The sequence below is a fragment of the Saccopteryx leptura genome, chromosome 11 (assembly GCF_036850995.1).
Source record: "Saccopteryx leptura isolate mSacLep1 chromosome 11, mSacLep1_pri_phased_curated, whole genome shotgun sequence".
Classification (NCBI taxonomy): Eukaryota; Metazoa; Chordata; class Mammalia; order Chiroptera; family Emballonuridae; genus Saccopteryx; species Saccopteryx leptura.
Window position 1 is genome coordinate 79,684,488 of NC_089513.1, and position 22,431 is coordinate 79,706,918.

The window sequence follows — 22,431 nt, forward strand, 5'->3', positions numbered from 1 at the left end:
ACCTGGTTTCTTGGTTTCCCTCCCTCCCTCCCTCCCCCCTCCTTCCCTTTTTTTTTTTTTTTTTTTTAATTTTATTTTTTTAACAGAGACAGAGAGAGAGTCAGAGAGAAGGATAGGTAGGGACAGACAGACAGGAACGGAGAGAGATGAGAAGCATCAATCATCAGTTTTCGTGGAGACACCTTAGTTGTTCATTGATTGCTTTCTCATATGTGCCTTGACTGTGGGCCTTCAGCAGACCAAGTAACCCCTTGCTTGAGCCAGCGACCTTGGGTCCAAGCTGGTGAGCTTTTGCTCAAACCAGATGAGCCCACACTCAAGCTGGTGACCTCGGGGTCTCGAACCTGGGTCCTTTCGCATCCCAGTCCAACGCTCTATCCACTGCGCCACCGCCTGGTCAGGCCCTTCTTTCTTTCTATTTTTTATTTTTCTTAAGTGAGAAGTGGGGAGGCAGACAGACAGATTCCCACATGTGCTCCAACCGGGATCAACCCAGCATGACCCCTAGTTGGGGATGCTCAGGCCATCTGGGGCCGCTACTTGACAACTGAGCTATTTTATCACCTGAGATGAGGCCATGGAACCATCCTCTGTACCTGGGGCCAACTTGCTCCTACTGAGCCATGGCTGCGGGAGGCGAAGAGAAAGAGAAAGAGAGAAGGAGAGGGGGAAGGGTGGGGAGAAGCAGACAGTTACTTCTCCTGTGTGCTCTGACCAGGAATCGAACCTGGGACATCCACACACTCTACCACTGAGCCAACCGGCCGGGGATCACCTGGTTTCTTGATTCTCCATCCTTTTGGGTTTCAAGGTCCTTTCCCTTCAGGGGATTCCCAGCAGGAATCAGATAAATCCTCAGTCACAGCTCCTTAGATAAATCTGACGTATTAATTTTCTCTTATCTGGTTACAATAGATGACTATCAGCAGTCTATTCTGTCTGCTTTCAGTTTACCTCCTAAGTGCTCATCATCTTACAGTTTTTTAAAAAAAATTCAATTTATCTATTTATATAGACTCCCAATGCCTTGATTTTCTTTAAATTATGTAGAAAACGTGTTTTTATGAGCAGTCGTTGTTTGGTTGCTTATTAAAGCATTGTGGTCCTTCTTTATGTCACTGTGATCAAATTTTTCTGGTTAAATGTGTTCTTTTTCTATTTCCCAAATTCCCAACGTGAATAGATTATTTTATAAAAATAAATTGTATTACAGTGAAATTTTTTTAAGTGGGCCCCATAGACCCGGATTTGTGCCTGGGGTTTGCTGCTCACTCGTAACTGCCAGCAGGTCGCCTCGCATGGTGGGACCCGGCTTCCTTGTGCCAGGGGGTCTCGGTCTCAAGATCTTCGGGGTTCTTCTCACCTTTTCATTTATTTACTTATTTTTTATTTATTTATTTATTTAGTATTTTTCTGAAGTGAGAAGCGGGGAGGCAGAGAGACAGACTCCCGCATGCACCCGACCAAGATCCACCCGGCACGCCCACCAGGGGGTGATGCTCTGCCCATCTGGGGCGATGCTCCGTTGCAACCAGAGCCATTCTAGCGCCTGAGGCGGAGGTCATGGAGCCATCCTCAGCGCCCGGGCCACCTTTGCTCCAGTGGAGCCTTGGCTGCGGGAGGGGAAGAGAGAGACAGAGAGGAAGGAGAGGGGGAGGGGTGGAGAAGCAGATGGGCGCTTCTCCTGTGTGCCCTGGCCGGGAATCGAACCTGGGACTTCCACACGCTGGGCTGACGCTCTACCGCTGAGCCAACCAGTCAGGCCCCCAGCTTTGACACTGGATCATTCTGCGTGATGATCTGCAGTTGATATTGGGTGAGAATAATTTTAAATAGCTCTTTGAACCTTCCTTCAAAATATATTATCTTAGGCCAAAGACACGGCCAAATGCGCCAGCCCTCTTAGCAAACTTCCTGGAGAAGAAAAGCCGTTTGGAAAAACGCCCTGTTTTTGAGAAGAGCTGGTGTGTTTCACAGAAAGGACTTTCTAAAAGGACAGCTCTCCTAGTTTCCCCTCTTCCTGGTACTAACATTTCTTGCTGGAGGGATGAAGGAAAAAGTGAGACTTGAATGTTTTAACATTTAACATAAAAGAAACATTCATCTTTTTTCTTCCTCCCTCCTGGACTTAAGTTTTAAGAGTGCTTGTGTTGGCCTCAGACAGTCCTGACTCTGTTCAGGGCTTCCTTAGACCGCGGGACACTCTCCTGGTCAGCTTCAGGGTCCTGAGGAAATGAGGCCTGTGTGGCGTGGGCTAGACCCCGCAGGCGTTCGCCCAGTCGGGCCAGAAGGGTTCTCTGGCTTTTCTTATTTCCCTGCACCTTCCGTTTCTCAAAGCAAGAGGAAGAGAGACTCAGAGCTTCAGGACGGACACTGTTTGCTTGGACGTGTGAGCGTGGTCGTCAGGCTGAGTGCGTTAGTCCGACTTGTTTGACGGATGTACGGAACAGCCGCAGCAGCGCCTGACGCGGGGCGGTGAGTCACGTCACCGGTGACAGGCCCTGCTCTGGTCGCACGCTGGACGCGGCACTGGACACGCTACACGTGTGACATCACCTGGTCGTCAGGGACCCCGTGAGCCGGGAACTTTCCTGTTTGCCTTATTGTAGCTGAGGAAAGTAGAATTGAGACCAGTACCTTGGCCCGGTGTCACTCGGCGAGGATTCAGATCCAGGTCTGACAGGACCGCGGACGTCCCTGCCACGCTCGCCGGTTCCTCGTCCCTCTCGGGCCAGTGGCTCACCTGCCCTCAGCTCCTCTCTGCCGCTGTGATGGCCGTCACGTGACCTGCCTGTCCTCACGGAGGTGGGAGGGAGAAAATGTGCAGAGACATTTGTCACACTCCCGAGGGTCCCCATAGGAGCGCGTTTGGAGTAATTGTCGTTCACAAAGAGCTCCGTGACTGTCGTCTGTTACTCCTGCACTTGTTGTGATGACAGAGACAATTAATTGTACCTGACACTCACACTTTTCTTTATAAAGAGGAACAGTGGCCAGGGTCTGCACTGTTCTATTAACTGATATCTGGACAGATTGGATGGGTCTCCCGCTGTAAGGGTTCTGTGATTTGCAAAACCACACGAGAGTTCAGGTCTGCGGTGCTGTCCAGGGACCGTCTGTGCGTGTGCTGTCCAGAGACCGTCTGCACGTGCGCTGTCCGGGGACCGTCTGCACGTGCACTGTCTGGGGACCGTCTGTGCGTGTGCTGTCCGGGGACCATCTGCGCGTGTGCTGTCCAGGGACCGTCTGCCTGTCCGGGGACCGTCCGCCTGTCCGGGGACCGTCCGTGCGTGTGCTGTCCAGAGACCGTCTGCACGTGCGCTGTCCGGGGACCGTCTGCACGTGCACTGTCTGGGGACCGTCTGTGCGTGTGCTGTCCGGGACCCGCTGGAACGGTGGTGGGGGAGCTGGGAGCAGAGGCTGGTCTGTGTCTTTCTGAATCTTCTCACAATGCCCGAGTGCTGAGCACATGCACACTCACCCTCACGCTGCAGATGCCGAGTGATTTTTTCTGAGGTGAGAAGCAGGGAGGCAGAGAGACAGACTCCTGCATGCGCCCGACCGGGATCCACCCGGCACGCCCACCAGGGGGCGATGCTCTGCCCATCTGGGGCATTGCTCTGCTGCAACCAGAGCCATTCTAGCGCCTGAGGCAGAGGCCACAGAGCCATCCTCAGCGCCCGGGCCATCTTTTGCTCCAATGGAGCCTTGGCTGCAGGAGGGGAAGAGAGAGACAGAGAGGAAGGAGAGGGGGAGGGGTGGAGAAGCAGATGGGCACTTCTCCTGTGTGCCCTGGCTGGGAATCGAACCTGGGACTTCTACACACTGACCTGACGCTCTACCACTGAGCCAACCGGCCAGGGCTGATGCCGAGTGATTTAAAGTGATTACCAGAGACTGAGTCCCCCAGGGCTGCTTGGAACCCTCGGCCGTGTCCCTGTGCTCCGAGGGCTTGTCGTCTGTGCCTGCCTCCCTGTTGACAGTGCTGCCCCCGCGTGTCCCCACGCCCCTCACTGTGCCGTGTCCCTGTGCTCCGAGGGCTTGTCGTCTGTGCCTGCGTCCCTGTTGACAGTGCTGCCCCCGCGTGTCCCCACGCCCCTCACTGTGCCGTGTCCCTGTGCTCTGAGGGCTTGTCGTCTGTGCCTGCCTCCCTGTTGACAGCGCTGCCCCCGCGTGTCCCCACACCCCTCACTGTGCTGTGTCCCTGTGCTCCAAGGGCTTGTCCTCTGTACCTGGCTCCCTGTTGACAGTGGCGCCCTGTGTGTCCCCACACCCCTCACTGTGCCGTGTCCCTGTGCTCCAAGGGCTTGTCGTCTGTACCTGGCTCCCTGTTGACAGCGCTGCCCCCGCATGTCCCCACGCCCCTCACTGTGCTGTGTCCCTGTGCTCCGGGGGCTTGTCGTCTGTACCTGGCTCCCTGTTGACAGCGCTGCCCCCGCATGTCCCCACGCCCCTCACTGTGCTGTGTCCCTGTGCTCCGGGGGCTTGTCCTCTGTACCTGGCTCCCTGTTGACAGCGCTGCCCCCGCGTGTCCCCCACGCCCCTCACTGTGCTGTGTCCCTGTGCTCCGAGGGCTTGTCGTCTGTACCTGGCTCCCTGTTGACAGCGCTGCCCCCGCATGTCCCCACGCCCCTCACTGTGCCGTGTCCCTGTGCTCCGGGGGCTTGTCGTCTGTACCTGGCTCCCTGTTGACAGTGCTGCCCCCGTGTGTCCCCACGTCCCTCACTGTGCCGTGTCCCTGTGCTCCGAGGGCTTGTCGTCTGTACCTGCCTCCCTGTTGACAGTGCTGCCCCCGCGTGTCCCCACGCCCCTCACTGTGCCGTGTCCCTGTGCTCCGAGGGCTTGTCGTCTGTACCTGCCTCCCTGTTGACAGTGCTGCCCCCGCGTGTCCCCACGCCCCTCACTGTGCCGTGTCCCTGTGCTCCGAGGGCTTGTCGTCTGTGCCTGCCTCCCTGTTGACAGCGCTGCCCCCGCGTGTCCCCACGCCCCTCACTGTGCCGTGTTGCAGGCCCTGCTGGAGTCCATGGTCGACGCTGCCGAGAGCCTGTGCCCCGACGTGATGAAGAAGGCCCACCTCCGGCAGGACCTGATTCACGCCAGCACCGAGAAGATCTCCATCCCGCGCACCTTTGTGAAGAACGTCCTGTTGGAGCAGTCTGGGGTGGACATCCTGAACAAAATCAGGTGGGTCTGTCACGTGGTCACCCTGCGGGGTGAGGGTGCCGGGGCTGGAGCCCTGCGGGGGGTGAGGCGTGTCTGGGGGCGGGGACTCTGCGTGCAGAACACGGTTCAGACATTTCTGGAAGAGGCGACCCCAGAGACGCTCCGTTCCTGAAAAGCGCACAGCCCCCTGCTCTCGTCTAGTGCTTTATATTTAGCGGGGGGACGTTTCTAACCCCTTTTCTCTGCTGCCGGAGCTTGTCACTTGCTGTCACAAGTCATTCATGGAGGACTGGGCTGTCCTGCTAGTGCCCACCAGGCAGGCAGGGCAAACGCACAGCCCGTGAGGACAGAGAGGCCCCCGTGACGTCACTGCCTGTCCCGCTGGCTTTGGCTAGTGGCTCTGCGGTGCTGTGTGTGTGTTCATGGTGCTCGGGAGGGTTTAGATCAGGGGTCCCCAAACTACAGGCCGCAGGCTGCATGCGGCCCCCTGAAGCCATTTATGCGGCCCCCGCTGCACTTCCGGAAGGGGCACCTCTTTCATTGGTGGTCAGTGAGAGGAGCACTGTATGTGGTGGTGCTGCAAAGCGTGGCGTCGCTCACATACAGTACTGCTTCCGAAGACACGGGACGCATGCGTCACGGCTCCGGAGGCGCGTCATATCACTTGATACGGCTAGCAGTGACAAATATGGAACCAGACATTGACCATCTCATTAGCCAATAGCAGGCTCATAATTCCCATTGAAATACTGGTCAGTTTGTTGACTTAAATTTACTTGTTCTTTATTTTAAATATTGTATTTGTTCCCGTTTTGTTTTTTTACTTTAAAATAAGATATGTGCAGTGTGCATAGAGATTTGTTCATAGTTTTTTTTTTTATAGTCTGGCCCTCCAACGGTCTGAGGGACAGTGAACTGGCCCCCTGTGTAAAAAGTTTGGGGACCCCTGGTTTAGATAGATTGCAGCTTCATAAAGTATGAAGCATGTGCCAGGATGTGAATGTTTAGAAGGTGCGCTCTGCGGCCAGAGTGTCCAGGGTCTTTACACGGAGATCTGGGGCGATCACCAGCCCCCCAGGGAAGCTCAGCTCCTCACCCCGTTTCTCAGTTGGGGGGGAGGCCACGGGACTAGAAACCAGCTCCAGAAACATTTGAAGGTGCCCGTTGTAAGCAGGTCTGAGTCTTGATAAGAATATTTAGGTGTGAGCACAAACACCAGCTCCTATCGGACAAGGTAGGAGTCGTGCTCACACCTGACGGTGCCTCTAAATGACAGACAGCAAGAGCGGTGAGAGCTGGAGACAAAACGAACCCCAAATTGTGTCATCACCACCCTGAAACCCAAGGCCTGCACCCGAGAGCGGGATGGTGGGGCACCATGGAGAGTGGAGGAATCCGCAGTAACTGCACAGTCCTGGGCTGGGAGGCAGCTGTCGGGGGTGTGTGTGTGTGTGTGTGTGTGTGTGTGTGTGTGTGTGTGTGTGTGTGGTGTGTGTGTGTGTGCGGTGTGTGTGTGTGTGTGTGTGTGTGTGTGTGTGTGTGTGTGTGGTGTGTGTGTGTGTGCGGTGTGTGTGTGTGTGTGTGTGTGTGTGTGTGTGGTGTGTGTGTGTGTGCGGTGTGTGTGTGTGTGTGTGTGTGTGTGTGTGTGGTGTGTGTGGTGTGTGTGGTGTGTGTGTGTGTGTGTGTGTGTGTGTGTGTTTCAGTGAAAGATTTTAGCACCTTCTTGGCTGAGTGGTAAGACTTGAGAAATTGAGAGAAGCCTGCAGGGTTCCTGGGATCCCACAGACGAGCGTGTTTCTGAACTCTAGCCCTGGCCAGGTGTGTGTCCATGTTTCTGTCACCCGCAGTTTCGACATTTTTATCCAAGCCCTGTAAGTATCAAGGGAAAAAAATGTATTGACTACCATTCTTTCATCATAGTGGACTGAACTGCCGAGAGGCCATAATCTGCTGGTCATTCTGTCAAGTACAGTCCTAAGCCGATGTCAAATATGGTCATTTCCCTCGGAAATGGGCCAATATGGAAAGATGGAGGGCAGGTGGAGATCCTGACATCGGAGAACCTGCTTATTAGACGTCACTCGCTCCTCCCCGGGTTCTTACCGTGTACGATACGGAGCACTGGCAGAGTGTGGGCACGCACAGGCTCACACACAGACCCATGCCTTCACACACAGACACACGCCTTCACACACAGACACGCCTTCACACACAGACACACGCCTTCACGCGCAGACACACGCCTTCACGCGCAGACACACGCCTTCACACACAGACACACACCTTCACGCACAGACACACGCCTTCACGCGCAGACACACGCCTTCACACACAGACACATGCCTTCACGCACAGACACACGCCTTCACGCGCAGACACACGCCTTCACACACAGACACGCCTTCACACACAGACACACGCCTTCACACACAGACACACGCCTTCACGCACAGACACATGCCTTCACGCACGGACACACGCCTTCACGCACGGACACACGCCTTCACGCACAGACACACACCTTCACGCACAGACCCATGCCTTCATGCTCAGACACATGCCTTCACGCGCAGACACACGCCTTCACGCGCAGACACACGCCTTCACGCACAGACACACGCCTTCACGCATCCACACGCCATGGTGCGCGTGCGGGTTACGTTGAATCATTTCCTCTAAAACTGGACAAACTGGAAGTCCAGTCAGGAAGCAAGTACAGGCAGCAAAACGACAGAGCCACCTGAGACATTCAAAAAATGCTTATTTGGGGATCCTTCTTGGTGCTATAATTTGTAATAGCTAAACCCCTCTCCTCACATCAGACATGGGGCGGGGGGGGAGAGGAAGAGGAACTACTGACTCTACAGCTTTATGAGGAAGTAAGTTCCCACCCATGCCTAAAACAAGTCAGAGGAGATTAGACTTGGACTCCTCGAGCCCCTCGGAGGTTTGGGGTGGGACCCAGTCATCGGTGGTTTTAATAAGAGGCCTGAGTGACTCTTATCAGTGGACACCTCTGCAGAATAATAATGTATTAGATAAACCGAAAAGCTACCAAGACCTCGTTTGAGAGACAGGAGTTAAAGAAACATCCTTTTATCTACAGCCTGGGAAAAAGATTTTAACGTAAGCATCAAAGCGTTAGGACTTTGTTGTCCCTCTGCCCTGCGGGGACATCTCCGTGCAAATCGTTGCCTCTCGTTTAGAGATGGGGTCCCCCCCCCCGTTATACACATATCCTTTCAACCCTAGTTTTACAGTGAAATAACATCATTTTGATAACTCCTTTCCCTGCTCTCAAAACCTTGAAATTGTTGATTTTAAAAGCAGCTGTGAACCCAGGCGGCGATGCAGGAATGTGGGTGTAAATCCTTCTAGCTCAGGGACCTGCGAATGTGCTGTGTGCCTGTGAGCCCGTGTGCGTGTAGGCAGGGTCCTCAGACTGGGGACGTGGCATTTGAATTCCTGGGGGACAAATAGCTGCACCGCTCACGAAAGGGCCAGCCCTCTGGTGGACACCTCGGTGGCCGGCTTGTTTGTCTGTGATGGCCGCCAGCCTGTTCCGTGGTCCGGCCCCCTCTTTAAGGTCAGGAGGAGACACGAAAACCGCACATGTTGGGTGACGTGCGCTCCTACGAGGCAGGGCAGCCGTGAATGTGTGGCACTGTTCTCGAAGTGAGACAGTGGGTGAGCCGGGGCGGGAGGGGCGCCCTCGGGGACCCGTGGGGGCCGTGGAGAGGTCCCTTACGGGCGGGGACGTGTGTCCCCAGCAGTCAGACCGGGACTTTGCTTCCTTTGCTGTTAGTTTTCGTTTCTGTCAATGGGCGAATTGTTCTCGGCCACACGGGACATGTGGTTCCCATTACGCCGGCCTTCGCCCAGATGTTTTCATTTCTACCGCTCGGTCTCGGCTTTGAGATGGCACTGGCAGAGGTTGAAACGGGTGAAGGAGGTGTCCGTGGCAGCACGGACGGCTTACGTGTGGGAGTCCTCAGCCCCGTCCGCACGGTCTCACGTTCCGTTTACAGAGACAGGAACGGAGCTGCAGGGACCTCAATGCCTCATCAAGGGTGGGTGGTCTCCCCCTCCCCGCCCTTGCTGCCCATTAAAATGCTGCTGTGCCTTTTGCCTTTTCCCACAGCGAAGTGAAGTTGACGGTGGCCTCCTTCCTGTCTGACCGAATCGTGGACGAAGTTCTAGATGCACTGTCACACTGCCATCACAAGCTGGTGAGTGCCGGGGGGGGGGGGCATCGGGAGGGGGACCTCCTGTCCCCGGCTGCTGTGATGCGGGGCCACCCGTGAGGGGTCGGGCTCTGTACAGCGTGCGTCCTACGTGCCTGTGGCTTGACGGGCTGACACCCCAGCTCTCCTCCCTCCTGCATGGAGCCTCATGGAGCCAGTCGAGAGCGTCCGAGACCCTCTGCAGAGGGGTCTCAGGGAGAGGCAGGGGGGACGGTGTCCAGAGCACTCGTCCGTCTCTAACGGAGGTTAGAGTTGTGGGAGGAGATGCAGTGGAGGCGGAGATCCAAAGATTAAGATTTGTTGTTGTTGTTGTTGTTTTTAGACTGTTTAATGTATCTGCGCTCATTTTTGTTGGTTTCTGACATGATTGTTTGAGAATGGACTATTCTTGAAAACATGGGGGGGGGGAGTGGGGAAGAAATGTTTGGAGTCCAAAGCTAATGTGAGAGTCAAACGGACACGTTCCAGGGGTTGACAGCTGCTGAGCCCCCCCCCCCCCAGCCTCCGGGAGGTAACAAGGTGAGAAGATGAGTTGTCTTCCCAGAGAGACCTGTTCTACTCTGGGGCGGAAGGGGGTCTTTGCTTCCAGCATCCAATAGCAACAGTGTATCAGCACCCTGAACTTGAGACATCCAATAGCAACAGTGTATCAGCACCCTGAACCTGAGGCATCCAATAGCAACAGTGTATCAGCACCCTGAACCTGAGACATCCAATAGCAACAGTGTATCAGCACCCTGAACTTGAGACATCCAATAGCAACAGTGTATCAGCACCCTGAACCTGAGGCATCCAATAGCAACAGTGTATCAGCACCCTGAACCTGAGGCATCCCTGAGGCTCAGATGAAAGTTGTGTCTCAAGCTCATCAGCCATTTGATGTGGTAGAAGTCTCCCGAGTAGGTTCCAATGTTCCAATGTCAGGTTGACTTTGAATTGTTGGGTGACCAGCACCAGAGTGTCACAGTATTACCCCATGAGGCAGACAACATGAGTGTTCATTCCAACCCTGGCCAGTAGGCTCAGTGGTAGAGTGTTGGCCTGGCATGTAGATGTCCCAGGTTTGATTCCTGGTCAGGACACACAGGAGAAGCGCCCATCTGCTTCTCCACCCCTCTTCTTTCTCTCTTTCCTTCTCTCTCTCTCTCTTCTCCTCCCACAGCCATGGCTCTATTGGCTCAAGCAAGTTGGCCTCGGGTACTGAGGATGGCTCCATGGAGCCTCTGCCTCAGCCACTAAAAAATGGCTCCATTGCTGAGTAATGGAGCAGTGGCCCAGGTGGTCAGAGCATCGCCCCCTGGTGGGCATGTCGGGTGGATCCCGGTCGGGCGCATGTGGGGAGTGTGTCTCTCTGCCTCCCAGCTTCTCACTCCAAAAAAATAAAAATTAAAAAAAAAATTCAAAATTTCATTCTAGAAAAATCAGTAAGACTGTCCTCTCCAGTGTGCTACTCACAGTGCTGCTGTGGGTGGGGCCAGCGCACGGTGACGTCCGTGACAGTGAGCTCAGCAGCCAGCGGGAACCGGGAGATACGTCTGGAGCACTTTGGCATGGCCATCACATACGCACACACATGCTGCGTTTTAATTTCTCAGTATTTTTTTTTTTTTTACCAGCATACTGGTGTTGGCAAATTGGAAATATACAAAAACTGGTTCATGACCAGAGAATCTGAGAAACGGGAATTTCTAGTCTGTGGCACAGTGAAGAAGCTATGTGACTGTTCAGAACTCCCAGTGCGGACGTTTTGTTCTGTTTTGTTTTCAATAAACAGAAAATCGATAGAGCATCCTTGGTGTAGAAAAGTGTATTGATAAATACAGTTCTCAGGACCGCCTCAAATGCCTGCTTGACACACAGGCACTGGACATTGTGTCCACATGACTGCGCATGGGAACTACACTGAACGTTTGAATGTCACTTTTTTTTTTCACTTTGTCCTTTGAAGAATTTAATTACTCGGGAAGTATTGATATCTTTTTTCCCCATTGTATAAAGAAAGTGGCTTTGCTCTATACAAAGTGTTATAATGCCTCCTGGTGGGTGTAACTTTGTGGTTGTATTTAAGATAAAAAGTTGAATACATCACACCAGCTTCAGGAAAAGGTGCATCATGCCTCGTTAGGAAAACAAAAAGACACGCTTTGTGCGTATTTGCATCAACATGGCAAAAGCACTCTGTCCTCCAAAGGAAGATGGGAAGGCAGGTGGGTTAGTCTGGTGTGAGCTTGTTCAGAACTTGATCGTTCGTGCACCGTCTCTGGGAGACCAGGCTCCCTGCCGTTCCCGTCTCTGTGGGCTCATCTGTCCTGTGTTGACTCTCCAGACTGACCACTTCAGCCGCCGGGGCAGGACCCTCCCACCACCCGAGTCCTTGGACATGGAGCTGGCTGACGAGAAGCCCGCTAAGCGCTCCCTCCTCACGGTGGAGGAGCTCACAGAGATGGAGCACCTGGAGGACCTGGACACCTGTATGGTAAGACACGTGCTCTGGTGACACTGTGATCCATTCCCTGGACTCTGCTTTTTTTTTTTTTAAATCTTACTTTTTTAGCCCTGGTTGGTGGTTCAGTGGATAGAGTGTTGGCCCAGCATATGGATGTCCTGGCTTTGATTTCTGGTCAGGACACACAGGAGAAGTGACCATCTGCTTCACCCCCACTCCTTCTCTCCCTTCTCTCCCCCTTCCCTTCCCACAGCCAGTGGCTTGATTATTTTAAGTGTGGCCCCAGGCACTGAGGATAGTGCTGTTGGAGTACATCAGCGTCAGGTGCTAAAAATAGCTCAGTACTCGAACATCGGCCCCATAGGGTTGCCAGGTAGATCCTGGTTGGGGTGCATGTGGGAGCCTGCCTCACTATCTCCTCTCCTCTCACCTAAATAATAAAAAAAAAATTCTCTCCCTTAAAAATCCAAATAAAACTACTTCCCAGAGGTGATTCTTTCAGAAATGTGTCTCTGTACAGAGGCTGTAGGTGGAGCTACCGGTAATAAAACTTACGCTTCAGGTCCCCTCTGAGGCCGCCACCTAACTTTCTACTTGTCGTTCTGTAAAACCTTTCTTTAAACGATCCCCCACCACCCACCATTTTAAGAAAAACTGGAAGTTTCAGTGAACATAAAACCTGGCCCGGTTGGTGTCTGTAGTCACGGTGGAAAAATATTCCTAACTTTATGAGGACAGAGTGACTATTTAACTTAGAAAGGTCACTTTGGAAGGAAAACGTCTTTAAATAAAGGAGCCATTTAAAAAATGTGGAGGACTTTTTCCCAAAGAAAATATGCAGGGTGATTAGCTCCCTCTCAGTCCTGCAGTGTTTTTTTTCTTTTTTTTCTCTCCCTCTGCTACTTTGTCCTGTTGTTTTTTTTGTTTGTTTTTTTCCACAATTTCGGATACACTCTTAAATTTACGTGTCCTCTTACTTCCTGTTCTCCTTCCTTCCCTGGCTGGTGAGCTATGGAAGGTGGAAGGGACGTAACCCCGTTCCATTGGCAGGAGGCCTTGATCTCCTCTTTATGTGTCACATCTCGCGGGCCTCCCTCGGGCCACGTGACGAGAATATTCAGCTTGCTGGCGCTTTGTTTTAGTTTTTCTCTCCGAGGACAATTTTACTTCAGCCTTTTTTTTTATTTTATTTTTTTGGTCTGTTTTGTTTCCGTTATTTCAAAATTTGTATTCTTAATGCTGTTACTTCTCACTTTACCATAAAAACAGTTGCGTGTATCTTTGTACTCAGTATGTCTTCATCTCTATTTTTATGTTGTACTAAAATATTCTGTTTTTTTTTTTAGTAATCCCTTATAACCTGAGAACGTGCTGGGGAGACCAGGTTTGGGCTCGTTCTGTGTCCGAGTGCTTCGGCACAGGCCCTGGTCTCAGTAGTGTTGAGAGGCAGCCATTGTTAGGGAGTCGTATCTGTTTTTAACTTCCGGAGCCAAGGATCTGACGTGGCCAGCATGACTTTCTAACCCACAAGAGGCTATCGTGCTTGAAGTAGTTTGTTGTGGTTTTTTTTTTTTATATAAGCTACTTTTGTCTTTTAAAGTCTGTAAATAAAAGAACTGAGTGCCCTCTAGATAAAGCCTTATCATGTACAAGGAGACGAGCAAACAGAGCCTAAAATAAAATGTAACCCTAGATTTCAGGTGATGTTCTAGTGGAACTAAAGGTGACAAGTAGTTTCCTATAGGACTGTACAAATCTACAGATACAGTAGGTCCGTGGGGGGGGGAATTACCAAGGTTTGTGCTGAAACCTGCCCCTTCGGGGTGTGGTAAATGTATGCTTCATAAGTATTTTTACATTTTGCTGGCGTTGTCAGGTATTAGAAGTCGGATTCTGTGTTGTATATCCCGAGCCTGACCAGGTGGTGGTGCAGTAGATAGAGCATTGGACTCGGATGCAGAGGACCCAGGTTCAAAACCTAGAGGTCGCCGGCTTGAGCGCAGGCTCATCTGGTTTGAGCAAGGCTCACCAGCTTGAGCCCAAGGTCGCTGGCTCGAGCAAGGGGTCACTCACTCTGCTGTAGCCCTCCAGTCAAGGCACATATGAGAAAGCAATCAATGAACAACTAAGGAACCGCAACAAGGAATTGATGCTTCTCATCTCTCTCCCTTCCTGTCTGTCTGTCCCTCTGTCTCTGTCTCTGTCTCTGTCTCTGTCTCTCTCTCTCTCACACACACACACACACACACACACACACACAAGAATATATTCCAAAGCTCTTAGACTAGCCCTAAAAAGAAAATACCATATTCCCTCATGTATAACACACACCTTAATTTTGGGGCCCGGAATTTGAAAAAAAAATGTATTACATAAAGTTATTGAGCTCAAGTTTTATTTATCATAAAATGCATACAACTCCTCATCACTGCCCAATGAAGTAAAAAAATCTACAATCACTGAATAAGACGCACCCACTTTTTAGACGCCAAATTTTTTGAAAAAAGATACGTCTTATACATGGGGGAGTACAGTAAGTCACAGGGAATGATTTGAATTAAAAATTTTAAACTGACCCCATGTGCCGCACTTCCTGTTGGCGTTCTCTGGTTTGGTGTCAGTTGGGAAGGAGTCCAGGAGACGGTGGCTGGTGGACGAGTCTGGCCGGGTCAGTGCGCCCTGCGGTGTCAGAGGGGGGACTGTAGGTCCAGGACGGGCTTGGCTACTGCAGGGACTTGACCTTGTGTAGACCCAGTTTTTGTTTGATCCATTGATTTGGTTTTGTTAAGTGAAAGAAAGACAAAGGCTGATTTCTTTAAACAAAGAGGGCGGGGTGAGGGTGGAGGAGAGGGGGCCACCGTGGGGACCCAGCGTGGGGAGCCGGGCGGCGGGCGCCCCCACGAGGCTCCATTTGTAACAGCGGCTGCCGCCTTGACTCACAGAGGCAGGAGGAGCCGGAGGCCTCTCTGAACGTGAAGGGCGTTCTTCTCCTGGTTCAGACGGGCAAGGAGGCGTGCGGGGCTGCTCCTGACCACGACCTCAGGGACCTCGGGACGCCTGGGGCAGAGGGCAGCACCTGCAGTGTTGAGTGAGTGACAGAAACACCAGACAGAGCTCTCTCTAAAAACACAGACACTTCCATGAGCAGAACGTTCAAGTCCTGAAAATAGATTTTTTTCCCCCTGTTCCAACTAAGGTTGTCTTTAGTTATGGTTTTAATGAGGCTGATAAACTGTTCAACAGCAGAAAACCAGAGCTAAGATGGCAGTGAGTCTGAGGAAGAAGAGCGTTTTTGTGCGAAGGGTGCGTGTCGGTGGGTTTTGTGCGGTAACAGTTTCCTGTACACTCTCAGTCTACCTGTCGGTCCGGAGCCACCGTCCACCCCACGGGCAGGGGTCCCTCTCCTGAAGAAACCTGGTGCTCTGAGCTTGGGGCGCCTTCCCTCACAGCCAGTCGGAACAGAGGCACAAACTGACCTGCACTGCCAGCCCCCATAATCACAGTGGCATCTAATGTTTGTCTCTCGCTGACATCTATTACGAAACACCTCAGGTCATGACCCTCACGAAGTACCATAAAAAATAATGTTTGCCGTCCATGTTCAAAGGGAGGGAGGTCCGTTTTGCTTTTGGTTTCTAAACAAGCCCCCCCCCCCCCAGCCCACCTTGGTAGCATTTATATCTTAAGTGGTCCAGGAAGTGGGTTGCCTTGGGAGAGGCTATAATTTTATGATTACCTAATGTGTTTGCTGATAACCCAGATGCCTGCGATATTTTCCCTAGGGCATTCCAAAGTTCGGATAGTTTAAAAATGTGTTCTTACTCTTTAATACACACTTTTATAGAACCTCTGACGTGCCAGGCACTATTCTGAGTCTATGACTGGTAACAACCTAAGAATGATCAAGGTGTTATTACTATCTTCTACTTAACAAGTGAGGAAACTGAGGCATAGGACACTTTCGGTAGCTTGTCCAAGGTGACGTAGGGAACCCGTAGGCAGGACAGTTCGGAACCGAGTGCTGCGGTCGCTAGCTCTATGTACAGCCTGTGTGCGTGTTTCTTACAATCAGAATGGGATTTCAAGTTAGGTTTAATTAGACGTCACTGCCTCGTGAAATGTCTCCTTACGAACACCGAATAAAATTAAGATATGAACAGGACCTCGAGCGAGAGGTGTGTGTGCTGTCCAGCTGTAACGTACGCCTGCGCAGACTTTAAAACATTGTCAGGAACAGCTGTGTCAAAAATGTGACCCGCTCAGTTGTTACTCAGCTGTTTGAAGTGAGTCTGCCCGCTCTTGGCGTCCCTGGGACATGGTGGGGTGCCTCTCCACGTGCTATTTTCTTTGTGACAGTGATTAATTAGCCTCCTGTAGGTGTCTTATCACTTCAACACACATGCCTCTGTGTCACGCCGAAACGCGTGTTTACCTAGACTGCCGCCGTCCGGGGACCATCCGTCCGCTGCCTGCAGGAAGGAGCTCTTAGGAAGTGAGCGCTTCCAACCCCCCTTTCATCTCCGCTCGCCGTCGGCCCCTGGGGTACGGAAGGGTGCGGATTAGTCGTCTCCCAATGGCTCATTTGTCATCATCCAAAGTTTAAAACTTTGCAGAAGTTCAGGCTTTCGACGGCGTGTGCCAAGTTGGGGTGGGGGGGAGACAGGGTGTGCTCTTCACGCATTACTGACTCAGTAATTGTAATAATTCTTTCCGTTATTTTAATGAGTGTCAGACCAGTTTTAAATCAAAGACAGTCCTGTGGAGAAGCGGTTCGTCTGCTTACGGCCGTTTCCTGGGAGAGGACTGTGAAGAGGCTTGAGTTTTTACAGAAGACGTCTTGTCAAGCCTTTTCTCCGATGACAAAAAATTCCAGTTAGTTCCCCTGAGCAACTTCAGCCTCAGGTTTCAATGTATAATTTTTAAGCTTTTAAGATACCGATTAAAATTCAGCAAGCATTTTCTTTTTAAAACAAAATCACCTCGTTTTCAAGTACCAACAGTTACTAACTGAGCTAATCTGTGAACAGCGATGACTAGTGCAGAGCATGAAGTCACTCTCTCATTCAGAGTGAGTTGAGAAGGGAGCGTTTCCAATAAAGTAATGTGGCAACGTGTCCATGATTAAGGAATCTACATGAAGAGTACACCTGTATTTATGATACTGCCCTTACACCTTTAAGATTCTTTTTTTTGGTAAATTTGAAAATGTTTAGAATAACTGGTTTGTGGAGAAAGAGTCAGGTACGTCTCTCGTGCATTTATGGCTCAGGGAGGCGGACAGCAGTCCGTGAACCACGAGGATCCACGAGGGAGTTTTTATCCGTCTGACATGAGATGGGAAAAGAAGAGCAGCAGGGAGACTTTTCGTGAGATTAGAGGCTCCCAGTTGTAAAGGACTGTCTGGGGAACAGATCGTGTCCCTGCACCGACTCTTCCTGCCTGACGTCCCCTGTGGGGTCCTGGCTGCTGTCGTCCCAGGTGGTCAAGAACGTCGTGTGGATGCTGGTTGAGCGGCGGTGGGCTCTCTCCTCACGCACGAAAGGCTCTGGCGTCCGCGACTGTGTCAGGCTCTGTGTAGACTCCAGGTCCAGATGAGAAAGAGACAGAACTTGGCTCTCTGTTGCTCCCAAAGATGTTTGCCTTGTCACCCACCCCCGGGGATTCCTGGGAACACAGGCTGGGGAGGAGGCCTCAGGGGGAATAACCTGGTGGGTTGGTCTTGAGGTATTACCTGTTGCAGCCAGATTAGTCCCATGTGTCAATTATGTATTTTTGAGACATTGCTGCAGATGGTTCAGAAAGAAGTCTGCTATGCATGTAAGAGGAAAAAATAGAGAAAAAATTATTATTATTTTTGTGTGTGTGTGTGATAAAGAATCCAATGGCAAATGTTTTAGGCCTTTAACTTGTAAAAAGAGTTTATCTCTGTCTAAACTCCTCCCGTTTCTATTTTTAACTTACTTTTAAAAGTGAATACACTTGGCTAAGCGGCTGTGGCAGTGGACACCCTTGCGGACCGGGTGTGGGTCAGCGGCTGCCCGCAGTGGACACCCTTGCGGACCGGGTGTGGGTCAGCGGCTGCCCGCAGTGGACACCCTTGTGGACCGGATGTGGGTCAGCGGCTGCGGCAGTGGACACCCTTGTGGACCGGATGTGGGTCAGCGGCTGTGGCAGTGGACACCCTTGCGGACCGGGTGTGGGTCAGGAGGTGGGAGCCCGTGGCCCCCTCTGCCCTCCTTGGGCACGATTGCCGACACAGCCGTGCTGGATGCAGACCCTTCTCTCCTGAGTGCCTGACTCGTTGGCCTTTATTCCCCTCACCCGGTCTGGTTCCTGAACGCCAGGTCTCCACCTTGTGCCCTTGTGAGGAGGCGCTCAGGGGCCGGCAGCACGTCGGTGTCTCTCTTTTTTTTTTTTTCTGAAGCTGGAAATGGGGAGAGACAGACAGACTCCCGCATGCGCCCGACCGGGATCCACCCGGCACGCCCACCAGGGGCGACGCTCTGCCCACCAGGGGGCGATGCTCTGCCCCTCCGGGGCGTCGCTCTGCCGCCACCAGAGCCACTCTAGCGCCTGGGGCAGAGGCCAAGGAGCCATCCCCAGCGCCCGGGCCATCTTTGCTCCAATGGAGCCTCGGCTGCAGGAGGGGAAGAGAGAGACAGAGAGGAAGGAGAGGGGGAGGGGTGGAGAAGCAAAAGGGCGCTTCTCCTATGTGCCCTGGCCGGGAATCGAACCCGGGTCCCCCGCACGCCAGGCCGACGCTCTACCACTGAGCCAACCGGCCAAGGCACGTCAGTGTCTCTTGATAAGTCGCTCGAGCCCCTGGAGTGAGTTCTGCAGAGTGTGAGGAAGGAGCCCGGGAACGAACCAGTGGTCCTCATTCCGGGGGACAGTCGGCTTGCCTGTGGCCGTGGTCTCCCGTGGCCGTGGTCTTCCTCGTGGTCGGGGGTGTTTGGGTTTGCCTGCCATTGTAGGAGCTGAGCCAGTAGGAAGATTCCTCACCTTGACTGATAAGGATCTTTCAGTAATTGGGAGGAGTGCGTGTCTGTTGAATTCACCTTGCAGGAAGAGAAGGGGAGTCTGCAACTATCCAGGGGCCTTCACCAGGGCTGCGACCTCTCCTGTGTCTCTCGTCACACCCCGTTAACATCTCTCAAGGGGACGTGTGGAGACCGGGCAGAGGTCTGGAGCTGGTGCGGTTCAAGACTATTCGAAAATATTTGACCTTTTTCTCCTCTCATTCAGCAAGGCTGTTTCCAATTTAATTTAATGGGTCATAAAATGAGGTGTAGTTGAAGAAAATTACCTCATAAAGTAGGGAATTAGAAGTCTGGGGATTCGGACTTTCAGGATGTTGCTGGCGGAAGCCTTTCTGAGAAGCAGGTCCTACTGAGGACGGTGACGCTGTCTGTGGGACACCTTTCCTTCGGGCAGACCCAGCTGTTGGGGAGCAAGTTGGGGAGCCCTGTATGGGTTTGCAGAATGTGCAGATGCCCCCACAACCGTGAATGACGAGCCACATCACTTAATGAATTAGAGATTTCGTGTGAGGCGCGCACTCCCACTGAGGTACGCGCTGTCTTCTGTAGTAGGTCCCCGTGACCCCTCCTGAAAGGCTTTGGTGACGGGGGGAAGTCAAAGCTACTTCACCTCACCGTGCAGCGGGGAGCATAGACTATGGGACACAGAAGACCCCGAAAGGGACCCTGACACACGCCCATGGATGGATGCACTGTCCCCAGTGTGTGTTACTGGGGTCCCAGTGTGTGTTACTGGGACCAGCGCTGGCCCAGGACCCGTGTCCGCCTGGGGTTGACCACTCTCCACCCAGCGTTCTGCCCACCATGTGCCTTTGGGGTGAACGCTGTCTTCATCCCCCGGGTGGGGTTGGCCAGTGCCGTTTGGCACACACTCAGCAGAAGAGGTAGCATCTCTACGAGGTTCTGCAACTCAGAGCTGTCCCTGGGCTGCTGCTTATAAAACGCCCGACCCGCTCTCACCCTGTGCTGGCCTGTCTGCCGCCCCAGTTCCCCTGCTCGGGGGCCCAGGCGGCTGCTCCGTGTGCCCGTGGACGGTGCCCCCCCTGTGCTGGCCTGTCTGCCCCCCAGTTCCCCTGCTCGGGGGCCCAGGCGGCTGCTCCGTGTGCCCGTGGACGGTGCCCCCCCTGTGCTGGCCTGTCTGCCGCCCCAGTTCCCCTGCTCGGGGGCCCAGGCGGCTGCTCCCTGTGCCCGTGGACGGTGCCCCCCACCCCTGTGCTGGCCTGTCTGCTGCCCCAGTTCCCCTGCTGGGGGGGGGGGCCCGGGCGGCTGCTCCCCCCCCCCCCCCCCCCCCCCCGTGATGCTGCTGCTTGTTTCCTCTTCCATTCATGTTTTTCCCCTTTCTTTCTGCTGCATGGAGACCCTCTGCTGCACAAGTGTAAGTATTCGGTGGCCGGGCCGTTTCCAGGGCCATCCTCCCCCCCCCCCCCCCCCCCCGTTTCCACTCTGGTGTCTGTCTGCTTCTGTGCTGCTGCCTGGATGTCTCCTGGGGGCTGTGCTGTCGTCAGCTGCGGTGGGTCCTGAACGGAACGGAACAGGCAGCGAGTTGCAGACAAGACGGTTCAGCTAGCGGAGCAGGTGACGGCCGCCGACTCGGAGGGACAGACCCTCGGGAGCGGCAGTCCTCACTGCGGTCGGTCGTGTGGGGAGAAAAAGAAGACACAGTCACTTAAGCATTCAGTTCTGTTTGCTCGTTTTCCAGGGTTCTAGGAAGTCGTCAGCACGAGTCACTTTTATTAACAGGGATTTTACTAGCCTGCTTGGCAGCTGCTTTGGTTCTTTGGTTTTTGTTTTTTAACCCACTTTTTACTTGTTTTCATTTTGTTAACCTCAGGGGATTCCCGATCGGGAAGGCTTTTTATTATTCTCTGTGCAAACTTGGTAAAATGAAGAAGGGGAAGTGCTCCATCCTATTTTTATGATAATAGAAACAATTGAACTCTTTTTTGTTTGTTTGTTTGCTTTTAATTAGTGCATCTAAGAATCATACAGCAGCAGTGAGTTTAGCAAGAAAAAATGTGTTGTCTCTGATGACCCAGTGGTAGTCTCTAGCTTGGGGTAAAAGTGGACGTATGCTAATGGACTGCATGGGGGTGGTTTTATATCCGTGGTGAAAACGGGGTCACGTGAGGGAGGGACTCCGTGCTGGACCCTGACCACCTGTGGGCTCGCTGGCGGTCCGTGACGTCGGGCGGAGGAAGCCGTCTGTAGCTTACATTTTAAAGGATTTCATGCCCTGTTCCTCATACACCCTGAAGATGTGAATTGAAAAAAGTACTTCTTATTCCTCATATCAGGTGTTTGTAAAACTAAAGCGCATTCTGTCTGGGCTGACGCAGTGGTTGGTGCCCTCAACCACGAGTTGATCCGTGAAATGCCGTTTGGTGGGACCTCTCCTCCACCTCCGTGCCGACCCTTCTGTGACGGGTGCGTCGTGAGAACACGCAGGCACGGACAGACGCCGGGGAGGGCAGAGGACAGACGCCGGGGAGGGCAGAGGACAGACGCCGGGGAGGGCAGAGGACAGACGCCGGGGAGGGCAGAGGACAGACGCCGGGGAGGCAGAGGACAGACGTCGGGGAGGGCAGAGGACAGACGTCGGGGAGGGCAGAGGACAGACGTCGGGGAGGGCAGAGGACAGACGCCGGGGAGGGCAGAGGACAGACGCCGGGGAGGGCAGAGGACAGACGCCGGGGAGGCAGAGGACAGACGCCGGGGAGGCAGAGGACAGACGCCGGGGAGGCAGAGGACAGACGTCCGGGAGGGCAGAGGACAGACGTCGGGGAGGGCAGAGGACAGACGCCGGGGAGGGCAGAGGACAGACGCCGGGGAGGGCAGAGGACAGACGCCGGGGAGGGCAGAGGACAGACGCAGAGGACAGACGTCGGGGAGGCAGAGGACAGACGCAGAGGACAGACGTCGGGGAGGCAGAGGACAGACGTCGGGGAGGACAGAGGACAGACGTCGGGGAGGCAGAGGACAGACGTCGGGGAGGCAGAGGACAGACGTCGGGGAGGCAGAGGACAGACGCCGGGGAGGCAGAGGACAGACGTCGGGGAGGACAGAGGACAGACGCCGGGGAGGCAGAGGACAGACGCCGGGGAGGGCAGAGGACAGACGTCGGGGAGGGCAGAGGACAGACGCCGGGGAGGGCAGAGGACAGACGTCGGGGAGGGCAGAGGACAGACGCCGGGGAGGGCAGAGGACAGACGTCGGGGAGGCAGAGGACAGACGCCGGGGAGGCAGAGGACAGACGTCGGGGAGGGCAGAGGACAGACGTCGGGGAGGACAGAGGACTGAGAAGCGGGCTGAGAAAAGGCACCGTTTGATTTTGGTGCGAACAGGGAAGAGGGTCACCAGGTCTAGAGGGTGGTGAAGCCGGTTCCTCCTGGATGGAGCTCATCTCGCTGCGGGGCGGGGTGGGGCGGGGTGGGGCGGGGCGGGGGTGCACACAGACCGGGCTCATGGGGAAACACAGTGCTGGTTCCCCCGGGGACAGGAGGCAGTGACCCCAGTGGGGCTCCGTGTCGTGGGCACATGA

General features: G+C 53.6%; 1 protein-coding gene across 4 annotated transcripts in view; it reads left to right on the plus strand.

The window, feature by feature from the left end:
• The window catches only part of CARMIL1 (capping protein regulator and myosin 1 linker 1), a 213,781-nt gene that overhangs the window by 159,829 nt on the left and 31,521 nt on the right, over window positions 1-22,431 (plus strand). For all 4 annotated transcript variants that reach the window (XM_066352268.1, XM_066352272.1, XM_066352270.1 and 1 more), the window contains 3 exons: window positions 5,009-5,184; window positions 9,305-9,392; window positions 11,734-11,883. In XM_066352268.1, coding sequence (XP_066208365.1) covers window positions 5,009-5,184; window positions 9,305-9,392; window positions 11,734-11,883 — 414 coding nt within the window. The remainder of the gene's footprint in view (window positions 1-5,008; window positions 5,185-9,304; window positions 9,393-11,733; window positions 11,884-22,431) is intronic.